Genomic DNA, 13,576 nt, shown 5'->3' on the forward strand with positions numbered 1-13,576 from the left:
TCCTTCCACCTTCTGTGGGTTCTTAGACACACCATAGCTGCCCCCCAGTAAAGCATTGTCCCTGACCCATTGGTATGATTGTGAGATTGCTTCCTCATCACACATCCTTTTCTCGAAGAAGCTGGACTCTGACTTTCACATATATGAATACTGAATTACTACACTGAAGTACCTACAACATTGCACGTCATATATATGTATGAATGTGTATACATATGCATATGTAGATATATAATTTTTCAAGACAGGGTTTCTCTGTGTAGCTTTGTAGATGAGACTGGCCTTGAACTCAGAGACCCACCTGCCTCTGCCTTCCGAGTGCTGTGCTATACTCTTTTGTAAGTCATAAAAAAGAATTTTAACTCATGCTTAATTTTCAAATTCTGAATTCAAAATTCTACCTGTTATTTTTTAACACAGATGAGATGAAAGTATGACAGACACTATGGGGAGTAGTGAAAATGAATGTTTAGGAAAGAATGATGACAGAAATTAAAACTGACCAAAAGGTCACACTGAAAGCTTTGGATGTAAATTTGGGTGGAGGTAATCATGGTTAGATGCAGGAACTAGAAAGGGGGTCCTTGAGATGGAGGGGCCAGAGAAGATCCAGAAAGACTTTGAGGGAGATGATCAAGGAGATCTTTGGGAAAAGACATCAAAGTGGAAGGAGGAATTCTGGGAGTAGGAGGGACATAAAGTGAGATGGGTGGGAGGAGGAGTGGATGGTAGGCCGAATGAGCCAAAACTATGTATGAAAATGTCATGAAGAAACCAAATTTTTGTAAGTTGAAGAATTGAATACATCCTTTGGAGAGCTGACTATGAAGTCCACTTGGTAGAATGCTTACCTAGCATGCTCTGAGTTTTGGTTTGGTTCCTGGCCCCTCACACACCTGATATGATGGCATATTCCTAGCACTTGGGGGAGGAAGTCAAGGGGGTCAGAGCTTCAAGAACTTGTGGAAGTGAGGAAGCAGCAGTTCCAAGGGTGGAGAAATGGTTCAGTCCAGAAAGTGTTCACTGCATGAGTATAACAGCAGATTGAATAATTAGTACACAGGGAAACCCAGTTGATTCCGAACTTGTCTGTAATTCTAGCATTGAGGAAGCCAAAGAGGCACAATCTTGGGGCTTGCTGGACAGTCAGTCTGGCCAAATCAGTAATCTCCAGGTCCTGTGAGAGAAACAGACTCAAAAATTAAGGTGAAAAATAAATGAGTGAGACACCTGATGCTGGCATATGACCTCCACACACTCACAACACATCTGTGCCCACATAGACATATATGCTCAATCACGTACATATGCACACACCCAAAGATATACACCCATGCCACACAGACACAGCTACACATACACAGAGATATAAGGTAATTCAAGGTCAACCTTGTAATTATGGAAAGATTGAAACTAGCTTGGAATACCCGAAATCCTGCCTCAAAAAATTAACTCATTAATAAAACGAATCAAGAGAAAATAGAAATGTCTTTGTCTCACTTGGAATGTCTACAGAGAATATAAGCAAAAATGGAAATATGGTAGTTTATTGTAGAAAAGGAAAAATTTTTATACCTGTGCCCAATTTTAATGACATTTTGAAAATTAATTTTAAATTAAATTTTAAAATTAAATAAAAAACAATCTTATTTTACATATCAATCCCAGTTCCCTCTCCCTCCCATGGTCCCACTCCCTCCACCATCACCCCACTCCACTGTAAAGGAGTAATGTTTTTCCGCCCGCCGCCTGGTCTTGTCCCGCTGCTGCGCCAGCCCCAATAATGCACAGAGACTCTGTATTTGATATAATTCTGTTGGCCCATTACTTGTTTCTTATCGGCTAGCTCTGTCTTAAGTATCAACCCATTTCTATGTATTTCCACATGGTCTTACCAGCAAGAGGCGGCTGGTGGTTCTGCCTTCTCCCGACTCTCCATCTTGACCCCTCCTTACCCCTTCCTCTTTCCTCCTTGTCTCCTAGTCCCTCCTATCTTCCTTTCCTATTGGCCAACAGTGCTTTATTCATTAACCAGTATGAGAAACAAATATACACAATGGCATCTCCCATCAGGTGTTGCTTCCCATGGGTGATCATCAAAGTCTGTAATATGACACTCTTAAGCATACTTTTCTATGATGGCAGCATCTGTTAAACAGGACAGATGAAAAGTCACCTATTTTAGCTGGACAAAAAACATTGACAGTTGGATTTTTTTAAAGAGCATTACTTGTGGGATAGAGAATCCATAAATGGTTTAGCATCAGTGGCTAGTAAAGTTGTAAGATGTTGTAATCTCTGTCACCAACACATTAAAAATGATAATTTATGATTATGTGTTTGTGTGCATGTAACACATAAGGTCTTCTTATCTATAAGCAATAGTAGTCCTCAAAATACAGAGTATTTTCCCCAGATTCCTGTATTTTTGGGGCTAACATTTGCCAACGAAAAACATGTATGGGCATCTTGGAAAGTGGAAACCTAGTGGTGGACATTATTACTCGAGTCAGGGACATGAGACACAGCATTACAATATCTTACTTATAAGTAATGTAGTTGTGATTGCTCCATAAGTGGTCAGTGTCATGGTAAGAAGTCACAGCAAGTCCTCAGACATCTTCACTTCTGTCAGGGTCTTTTCTCCCTCTTCTGCTTTGGGCTGACACTCTCCAGCTGCAGTTTAGAAATATCTTCTACCCCTCTCCTCCTCAAAGAGCCCCTAATGCCTAGAGTATCTGTAGTAGCCCTATTAGCCCTATTACATCCCATCTCACCCCAAACATTCTCAATTTCTTCAAAACAAAACAAACAAATGAAACCCTGGTAATCCTTGAAGATTTCCAGACATCCCAGTTATATTGATTACCTCAAGTACAAATCAATCACACAAACCACAACCTGGAAGATGATAATGCCAAATTGGTGGAGGAGGTTGGAATAGTATGTCTTTTGTTGAGAATAAGAAATGCAAAATTACAAGTACTTTGAAAGTTTGGCAGATTTTTGCAAAGTTAAATATTGTTTTAGTGTCGAATCCATCAACCACATCCTTTAACTGGTATTTAGTCATTAGTATTGATATATATCGTCAAGATAACCAAAACACGGAGATCTTTAGCGTTTTTATTAATAACCACAGCAACTATGAGGTTCTTAAAAGGTGAGTAAATCTTTTTAAGTGATAAATTCATCCAACATTTATCAATGACAAACAGAAATGAGCTGTCAAAGAACAAAATATAGAAGTCATGAGTCAGTCCCAACAGGTTACATAGTATATGATTCTGTATAATATGGCACTCTGGAATAGATGAAATTGTGAGCACAATAAATCTTTGGTTCACACTGGTTCAAAAGGGAGAAATGAGACAGACAAATCACAGGCTTTTAGGGCAGCCAAACTTCTGTATGGCAATCTAAGGACCAATGTGTGACTTTACCCACTTGCTAAATCCAGTAGAAATTTACAGTGCACAGTGAAACTTAAGGTGTGAAAACTTTCAAAATCATTTATGAAATCAGGGTGTCAAAGGAAAGAAAGTATGTGTGCTTTGAGAAGTTAATAAAATTTGATTAATTGTGCTCTAAATGTATGAAGAATCTCCTTGTTGGGAAGAGGCCCTGGCTCAAGCATGTTTAGAAAGAAATGGCATGTATAAAATTAAAAGCAAGAGAAAACTGGGTTGGAGATATGGCCCATTAATTAAAAGTACTCACTGCCTGCTCTTCAAGAGGACCTGGCAATTTCCAGGATCTACATGACAGCTCCCAATCGTATGTAACTCCAGTGCCAGAAGATATGATGTCCCCTTTTGGCTTTTTATAGACATATGTGCAGACAAAATATACTCCATACACATGAAAAGAAAAGCAAAAAAAAAAAAAAAAAAAAAAAGAAACAAACAAACAAAAACAGCCTGGGCACATTATCTAGTTGATGTTATTTTCCATCCAGGTACAAAATAACACACGTGCATATTTACCACTGGTGTCTTTATATCAACAACATTGATGCTCATGTAGATGTTTCTGTTTCAGAAATTATTACTGTACTTCCAGGACTCATTTATTGAAATATTTCTTAATTAACTTTTGATACTGGGAGACCCAGCCTGTTGCAGGGAATGGCACCTTTAGGCAAGTAGTTCTGAATTATAAAGAAAGCAAGCTGAGCAAGCCTTGAGAATAAGTAAGTCAGTCAGCAGCATTCCCTCCTGGCTTCTGCTTCAATTCCCACCACCAGGTTATTGCCTTGACTTTCCTGAATGATGGTCTACAAGCTATAAGCTGAAATAAACCCTTTCCTCCCCAAGCTGTTTTTGCTCATGGTGTTTTAGCATAGCGATAGAAACCCCAACTAAGACAGGTATTGATAGTTAGTAAGTAAACCCAAGAATCTGTCAGAATTAACTGATCCCTGCCCCAATCCTAACTATGGAGCTACGGAGAGTTGATGGCTTCTAGGAGAGTCAGGGTCAGTTTTCTGGGTGTGGCTTTTGGTAAGCAAACCACACTCCAGTGAGTGGCCCCACATTTAGAAGTATATGGGCAGAAAAGGTGGGAATCTGTGGATTACTAAATATAAAAAGAGAAGAGACCAGAGTTGGGTAGGTGGAAAGATGGGAGTGGATCTGGGACAAATAGGAATAAATATGGTCAAAATACACTGCCTGGAATTGATAACAATTATTTCAAACTAACCAATGCCTCACCATTTTACTGCCAACTTCTCTTTCCTTACTAAATCTCCACTGTCACCTCTGACATTTTTCCTATGAAGATGAATACTTTAGAACCCTTTAAGCAGTTGATGGTTGGAGACAGATAGCTTTGTTTAGTAATCAACTAGGTTAGTTCATAACTAAGCAGAACAATACTGCTGATGAGTTTACTCAAGAGGTGAATGTCTGGGTGTTAGAGTTAGGTTCCATTCTGTTTCTGTGATATAAAAAAATTAACAATGACAACCCCCCACCCCAGAAAAAACAGTATAACCAAAAGCAATTTAGGGAGCAGTTTTCAGCTTCATATGGAAAACAACAACAACAACAAACAAACAAAACCAGGAAAAACAAACAAAAGAAACTCCAGGATAATAAAAACACTCCTGACTAATAAAAGAACTTAGGATATCACTATGCCTGACCACTATGCCTGTACTATAGAGCTATAGTAATAAAGATGACATGACATGGTATTGGCATAAAATCAGACATGCTGATAAATGGGATAGAATTAAAGTCCACACACTTATGAGCACCTGGTTTTTGTTTTTGTTTTTATAAATAAGCTAGAAATATACACTGGAGAAAATACAGCATTGTCAAAAAATACTGTTAGTGATACTGGATGTATCTATGTAGAAAAATGCAAATAGATCCATATTTATCAACCTGAACAAAACTCAGCTCCAAATGGATCAACCTCCTTAACATAAAGACAGAGATACTGAGGCGAATAGTAAAGAACTCATTGGTACAAGAAAAGACTTCCTGAACATGACAGTAATAGCACATATACTAAGAACAATAATTAATAAATGAGACCTCATTAAACTTAAAAAACTTCTATATAGCAAAGGACACCATCATTTGGACAAAGGAGGAGGCTACAGAATGGAAAAAGATTTTAGAAACTACATCAGATAAAGGGTTCATATCTATATCTATGTCTAAACTTAAAAAAAAAAAACCTGTATATCAAGAAAACAGATAACCCATTTAAAAATGGAGTACATATCTAAGTGGAGAATTTTCAAAAGAAATTCAAATAGCCAACACTCTTAGTCATCAGGGAAATACAAATCAAAACTGCTTTGAGATTTCATCTTAATCCAGTCAGAATGGCCAAGATCAATAAAGCAAATGACAGCTCGTTCTAGTGAGGATATGGTGTAAGGGAAACACTTATTCCTTGCTGGTGGGAGTGCAAGGTTGTTCAGGCCCTAAGAAAAAATGTAATGGAGGTTCCTTAGGAAGCTGGGAATAAGTCTACTTCAGGATCTGGCTGTACCACTTCTGGGCATACACCTGAAGAACTCTATATACTACTACAGAAACACTTGATCGACCATGATCAGTTGGAAACAGCTTAAATGTTCATCAACAGTTGAATGGAGGAAGAAAATGTGCTATATTTCCAAATAGAATGTCATTGAGCTGTTAAAAAAAAATCTTCAAATCATGAAATTTGCAGGTAAGTGAATAGAGCTAGAACAAAGTCACCCTCAGGTAACACAGACATGAAGAGACAAATATGGTATGCATTTGCTTATAGCTGGGTGTTATGTGCTTTATACTTTTTATACTATTAATTTGTATGTTAATGTGTGTTCCTCTGCGTTTTTTTTTCTCTCTCTTTTTCTGTTTGGTCCTATTCTGTTTTGTTTTGTTTCATGTTATTTTATTTTTTTAGATGAGTGTTATAAGAGAGAGAAAAATTATGGCACAGATTTGGGTGGGTGGGAAGACCAGGACGATCTGGAAGAAATTGGGGGAGAGGAAGCCATGATCAAAATATACTGTACAAAAATAATTGTTTTCAATTAAAAATGGGTGGTATATACAGGAACTAGACTAAGACATCAATTGTTTATGAAAGAAAACAGCATTTAAAGGTTAGTAAAAATATTGTCAGTGCCTACAGAAAAACAATACAGAAGCAACTGCCTTAATAGTACAAAACTGACTGAATTCTCAGTCCTCAGTGTTCTAGACTCAGTATTTCCTGTTGAATACACAAATTTCATTGTACCATCTTTCATGTTTTTGTTTAATATCATCAAAGATGTGTTTTATTGAAGAGCCCAATTCAACGACACTGGAAACACCACTTGCATACTCACAAATGAAGCCAGCAGTGTGCATGGCTACAAGTGACCCTTTAGCATCAAATATAGGAGACCCAGAAGACCCACAATATAAAGTGTTATCCATGGTAACCAAACCAGGTTCACTGATTTTTTCCTGGAAACTTCTTTGGGTATACATATAGATATATGGTGTAGGATCACTGCCACCCATTGCTTCTCTTCCCTGAATGGCCTCACATTTCCTCTTTTGCTCATCTTGAGGTATCACAGTACAACCATCAATAACCTTATACTTTCCTTCTGGGTGACCTATCATATATATAAACTCACTAAGTGATCCAGAAGGTGTTCCATTACAGAGTCCTATAGGAATGTGCTGTCCACTTTTCTTCAGTTTCAGGACAGCATAGTCAAGAGTTACATCAGACACCTCAAACCAAGGTTCAACAGAACAATAGCTGTCTTCCTTTGCAGGGAACACATGAAAATCAAATGTCACTCTTATACACTCACCAATTATATCTGCCCACTTACTTGGCTCTATGCCTTCCCCTACAATGTCATTTATTACATGCCGGCAAGTGAAAATGTACAGTCCTTTAAAAAGGAAGCAAGTAGCACTACCCCTGTTCCCACTGTTGTTCCAAACTATGAGCCCAACTGAGTCACTGAGCTGTGAAAGGAGTTTGAAGATTTTACCTGGGGTGGAGATTTGAGTCACCTTCCTGAAGTTTTCTCTATGTGCTTTGAATAAAGAGGTTTCCTTTCTTTTCTCACTTTCTTCCTTGATGTATGCTCTCAGTTTTTCCCGTTCTCTTTTCAATGTGGGGTACAAATTCGCAATGTATCCTTTTAACTCGAAGTTTCTGCCCTCCACCTCAGATTGCTGAGTTGCCGTTGCCACCCAAGGGCTCTCCTTTCTCTCGACATCAATCTGAAAGAGCTTGCCCTGTAACACATCAACTGGCTGGGTGTTTTCTATGATGGTGTCATGGTTAATGAGTTTCCAATGGGCATGCTCTACAAAGGAATCAAACCTGCCATCCTTCCTCAGAGTGGCCTTGATGGTCTCTCCTTTGAAGCCATAAACACAGAGTTTGGTCCCCTCCTGGTGAAGTTCCCTACCTCTCAGAATCCTTTGTTCCCTGTTCCCAACTGCATGTATGTAAAATATAACACACTCAGCAGGTGAGTAGTCAAAGCGATAATTATTTTCTTTCTCCTCACTTTCAGTTTTGGAAAATGTAATGAGCACATGGCTGCCTTCTGGAAAACAACGGAGGGGCATGCCAAGGTTTATGTAGCCTTCTATTCCTTTTATGCCACACACCAGCATTTCTTTGCCTCGCTGTCTTTCTATCTCTCTTTTGACAGGGTCAAGGGTATTCATTGCTGTATATAAACTAGCTGTCTCCTCATCTGTGATCTCATGGGTTGCATGGTTTATACCAAAAGTGATGGTAATATTCCTATTTTGGGGAGAGTTCTGAACTTGTGGAGTTTTTAGTTCCAAATGTGATCTTTGTTCCTGGTCCATGGTCACCTCCTTTGGTCTTTGTCTACATTCCATTTTCATTTGAGAAATTATGGGATCATTTTGTTCTTTTGGAACCTAAAGAGAAATAATAGACACTTTAGAAAACTGGCTAAAACTGTATCCCTGATATTTTTGTGTATAATACATGTCATATTTTCTCAATAAGCAGGCAGAAGGAGCATAACTCATCCCGATGTCTCAAAATCTACCAGTTCCAATAGAAAGTGTCTCATTTGCATCTTGTTTATTATTTTAAATGGTAGATTAAAATTTTTAAGCACAACACATTGCTTAGAATTCTTTTGTAATTTCTTTGCACATATATACACACAACTGAGAGGCAGGGTCTCACTGAATAGCCATGGCTACTGTGGACCTAGATCTGTAGCCCAGGTTGGCCTCAAGTACACAATATTCATGGATCCTCGATAACTTGGTTTAACCAGCATCTACCACAAAAACACTCACACGATTTGCTTTTTTTCATGTCAGTTCTCAAACACCATGAAATATGCAGGAGCAACAACAACAAAAATGCCACTGTCCAGTAGATGAGAAGATCAAGTATGTAATGTTCATTTTCTAAGTTCTTTTTCGCATTTTAAAAATAACACAAGAAGATGGAACAAAGATCAACACATCAGAATTGAATACAACAAACAGAAGGAAGACAGCCTAAGAGGAGGCACAAGAATCAGAGACCTACTCATTGGCACACTCAGGAATCCCTTGCAAACACTAAGCCGGAAGCAGTGGTATATAAAGAGGGCCTGATGCAGACCCATGCTGGCCCTGTGCTTGCTGTGTCGTCCCTATGAGCTCACCAGGACTTCGGCTAAGTGCCTTTCTTAATCACAGGGTAACCAATAAGGAAGTGAGTTTCTGAAGCCCAGTCTAATATATTTTCCATTAGACTATGTGTTCTGTTCTGCAAATTTGTATTCAGAACATCCATGTTATGAGACATTATCTTAAAACCAAGAATGGGAAGAGGGAAGGAGCTAAAGGGAAGTTATCAAAACTGAGAAAATGATTTAAAAATTAAGGCATCTGATTCCCATGTCTGAAAGGTTCAATTTCACTGTTGGTGTAACAGGTACGGTTCACATACCAATGATGTCACCCATGACAAAGGGAACGACAGTGGTGGAGCATGGTGAAAACTAAGCCTGTCACCTTGAGTAACATCACTGATACCCTGGTTAAAGCAAAACAACATATGGTGATACAAATTTAAAGATGCTTGTGTGGGAAGTCTCAAAGAATGTCTTTTCAGTCTAAACACACCGAAAAACATTCACGTCTCACCACTTGAAAGAGCTAGGATGCACCTTCGACTATTCAACAGAGACACCTAAAACCACCATTAGTGTGTGAATGTAGGCCTGAAGCATGCTGTGCCCCTAATTTGGAGGGGAAAGAACAAATGTGTGGAGTCAATTCTCTTCTTACATTCCAGGTATCTAAATCAGGAGGTTAGGTTTGCACCTCAATGCTTTCATTCCCTCAGCCATGGCAGAAGCCCTAGATATGTATCTAAGAGTTCTGTTTTGATTGTTAAGACACTGTACCCCAGGCTGTCCTCATTATGATCCCCTCCCTTCTCTGTTCAGAGTTCTCAGATTACAGGCACATGCCATCATGCCTGGCCTGGTGCATATGAGAGAAAAGAAGAGGTTGTGGATGTGGATGTGGTTATGAGCTTGTGCATTCTTAGAAAACAACAGAGAAGGGGTTGGGGGGAGGGGCTGATCTAAGTTTCTCAGCCTTCTGCTCCAATCAGGGAGCCCTTTATAGTCATGTCACTGAGTCGGGGAGGAGACCTCACAGATCCACACATGCAACAGAGGTTTTAGAAGCAAGTCCTTCTCACATGCCTAACAGGGTTATAGTAAGAATGAATTACAGTCATTCTATAAACTACAAAGCACTATGCAGACAGATTCTTAGAATTAAATAAATCTGACACACTCAGAAAGATAGTTCCATGCTAGGGAACTTTGCTTTTTCCCAGTTTAATCTAACAAAATGCATCTGATCTGTTTTTCTTTATTGTTTCATTGACTTTTTTTTTTTTTTTTTTTTTTTTTTGGTTTTTGTTGTTAATTAAAGGCTACTTTGACACAGATGACATCTGTTCTACGATTCCCTCCTTCAGTACCATCCTCCAAACTAGAAAGAAGAAAGTGGACAAGAAAAGTCTGTAATACTCCCAATACACAATAAGATGGCTTCTTGGCAGGAAGAACCTTGTGACCTAGGGCCTAGGGTGGCTAAGTCTGCTATGAATGTGCAGTATTTGTAGACATACCTGAGAAAAATAGTGCAGGGTCTCCATATTTTTTCTTTGCATGAACTAGGACCTTCTGTGAGATATGCCTGATGGATTAGACATGAAACAGGTAGCTCAGATGAATTGCTAATTGAAAATTGTTTCAAGTATCTTCATAGACGATGTATACTGTATAGAGGGAAGTATTTCCTGAGGACCCACACCCCACCTTTCCCCTCTGTTCAGTCTTGCTTCTCATAGGGTGATAACTTCACAGCAAAGTTTGTACATCAAGCAGAGCCACCAGCAATCAAAGCAAGGTACTGTGTGTCAGGAACCAGAGTAAACAGCCAAGAGCAGATGCAAATCCCAACATAGGGTTGCAATTGGGGAGCCCAGCAGAGTGTTTAAATTCACATTGATGTTAAAATCTGGTCTTCACTTAAGGAGGGCATGGAAGGATGATTAAAATACAGGGGGATAGGCAGGAAAAAACTGGTTAGTACCCTGAGAATGAAAGAAATTTAGAAGGACATGTGGGGAAAAAAAAATCTTGAAGTTTTTCTAAAGTGATAATCAGGAAACATAATATCTACTTTAGAGTTTATTTTGTTAGTGAGGGGTGTTGTTTGTTACTTTGATTGTGTGTGTGTGTGTGTGTGTGTGTGTGTGTGTGCGCGCGCGCGCGCATGTGTGAATACTTTCCAATAGAAATGGACAGAACAGAAAGGGGATACAAACAGAGAAAAGAATTAGTTACAGTGAATTTCTAAACACCATTCCCATAATTTATTGTTTCTTCTTCTTCTCCTCCTCTTCCTCCTCCTCCTCCTTCTTCTTCAGAAAATGTCTTATGTTGCTAAGGCTGGCCTTGAAAACTGAACTTCTAATCTTCCTGCCTCCCAAGTGTTAGCATTACAATTATGTGGCACCATGTCAGGTTCATATGATGCTTAGGGTCCAAACCAGGGCTTCATGTGCTGGGCAAGAAAGCTACCAATGGACAACACCCTGAACCCCACACTCACTTTTAATTTTATCGATTACACTCAGAGACACTGAGACTATAACCATATCACTTTCCATCTCTAAAAGTTCAGGAGTTTTTTTTTCTCATAATAACAATGCCAGTTTGTTCACATCAAATATTAATATGGTACACATATCACCTTTACAATTTTTTAAAGACAAATGTTTCTCTGCTGCCTGGGAATGGCCTCAAAGAAATTTTTAAATAAACATACAGACATTTCAAAATCTGGTAATAGAAGGATGTATTAAAAGGTACCTTTACCTGTAGGAAGAAAATTAAGAACTCATGAAACAACAAAAACACACTGAAAAAAATCTAACACAATAATGCCTTTCTTACCTTTGGGGACAGAGTACATACACACTTGTTGTAGCTGGAGGTTGATAATGTCCAATGTAGCCTCCCAGAAACCTGTTGATAAAACCAAACTAAACTTATTGCCATGGAGGTGATAGCTACTTAACAACTGTTTGGTCTTGCTGCAGTAGAAGAGCTAGGTTGAGGAGAGACAAAGGGATCCCGTATTATAAACTACAGTGTAACTTGGACTATAATGTGGAGGAATGGTAAGGATATGGTAACAGATGAGGACTGTGGGTATACTAAACCTAAGATTTTGAGGTCAGGGCTACAAAGAAATATCTTTGATATTTTCTACTAAAGACAGTAGCTGTATCTTTGAGAAAACGACTGAAATATCAAAGGGACTTGCAACGTTGTAATTCCTGGAAGAACATTACTACTGCCTGGTGCGTTTGTGATGATGTTAACAGGTAACATAGTTAACTCAGAGTCGAGTTACTCAGGGACCTGCTAGGCCAGTACATGTGACTGGACCACTGGAGCATGCTGACCTTGCCTGAGAAAGAAGGTAGTTTCTGCCAGCTACTCCCTACATTGTTATACTGGGGAGAAGCACAGACAGGAAACCACATTTATGATGACTATTTGCAGCTCACAAACGCGGGTTGGTTCATTTTAGGAGGCATTTTCAGAAAAAAGAACAGTGGATTTTACAGATACCAATTTTTTGTTTTTGTTTTTTTTTTTTTTTCTTTTCTAGAGGCCTTATTTCTTGAGCACTGGGAAAAACAAACAAACAAACAAAAAACACCTTTACATCTTTTCTCTTTGGCTTTGTTCTTTAACTCACCCAAGAACTTCAGACACCACCCAAAAGGAACTGCCCTCACTCCCCCCCCCCCCCCGACACTTTCTGAACTAAAAATGCTGGAGGCTTTTCTGTCTGTGTCGTCCCACTGCCCGCAAGTCCTACCAGGCTTCAGGTCGGCCAGGAGGTGAGGAGACAAATCCTCACAAAGAGCTGAGTTTTCTGCAAATTCAACTGTCACTCATGCTTCTGTAGCGGCAGGACGCTTACCTCCATTCACAAAACTGCCTCACTGCCAGAAAAGGAAAGAAAAAAAAAAAAAAAAGCGCGCGTAACTAAGTAACTAATGGCGCCTCTTTAGGGGCTGGCAACTCGTGGATTGGGCTTCTGCGAAGCTTGTGAGGTGGAACACAGCCTCCGCGGAGCCAATCGCCAGCCGTGCGACACCCCTATTCTAAATCCACCCCCCACCTCCCATCCTGGCCACCTTGCCCTCTCATCCCTAGTTTGTGAGATCCAAGGCAAGACCAACCAGGCTGCGCAAGGGGTCGATGTCAGTTCTACTTTCCAGATTTGTCTATCTGGGGTTAGAGTTGTCTCAAAGTGGCACAGAACCCAAAAAGATATGACTGGGCGGGGCTTGAAAAACGCGCGAAAAGCCAGGAACCTGCTACTGTGCAGCCTTGAGTTGGGCACTCGGGAACCACCTACTTCGGGATGGAGGCAGGAAGCTGAACTCTGATTGCCTCATCATCAAGGCTAGGGCGGAGAAGTCAAGACTCTTGGTTCTGCAGCGCCATCTATCGCGG

General features: G+C 39.6%; 1 protein-coding gene across 2 annotated transcripts; it reads right to left on the bottom strand.

The window, feature by feature from the left end:
- Positions 1-833: 833 nt before the first annotated feature.
- LOC127228892 (serine protease FAM111A-like) lies at positions 834-13,100 on the bottom strand. 2 transcript variants are annotated; one of them, XM_051193998.1, is made up of 5 exons: positions 12,933-13,098; positions 11,996-12,067; positions 10,663-10,730; positions 7,514-8,426; positions 834-1,177 (listed from the first exon to the last, which is right to left on the bottom strand). In XM_051193998.1, exons 3-5 carry the CDS (start codon positions 10,702-10,704, stop codon positions 1,161-1,163), a joined length of 972 nt encoding a protein of 323 aa, XP_051049955.1. In that variant the 5' UTR covers positions 10,705-10,730; positions 11,996-12,067; positions 12,933-13,098; the 3' UTR covers positions 834-1,160. The 2 variants fall into 2 exon arrangements, with proteins under 2 accessions (XP_051049955.1, XP_051049954.1); XM_051193997.1 differs by lacking the exon at positions 834-1,177 and having other exon boundaries at positions 3,925-8,426; positions 12,933-13,100.
- Between the last annotated feature and the right edge of the window lie 476 nt (positions 13,101-13,576).

The sequence above is a fragment of the Phodopus roborovskii genome, unplaced genomic scaffold, assembly GCF_943737965.1.
Source record: "Phodopus roborovskii unplaced genomic scaffold, PHOROB, whole genome shotgun sequence".
NCBI classification, from domain to species: domain Eukaryota; kingdom Metazoa; phylum Chordata; class Mammalia; order Rodentia; family Cricetidae; genus Phodopus; species Phodopus roborovskii.

Coding starts and splice junctions, on each gene's coding strand:
- LOC127228892 (XM_051193997.1), bottom strand. CDS start 10,704: ATGCAAAGAAAAAATATGGAGACCCTGCACTATTTTTCTCAG. Junction 8,427..10,662: donor CCCTGCACTATTTTTCTCAG/GTATGTCTACAA, acceptor ATTTCTCTTTAG/GTTCCAAAAGAACAAAATGA.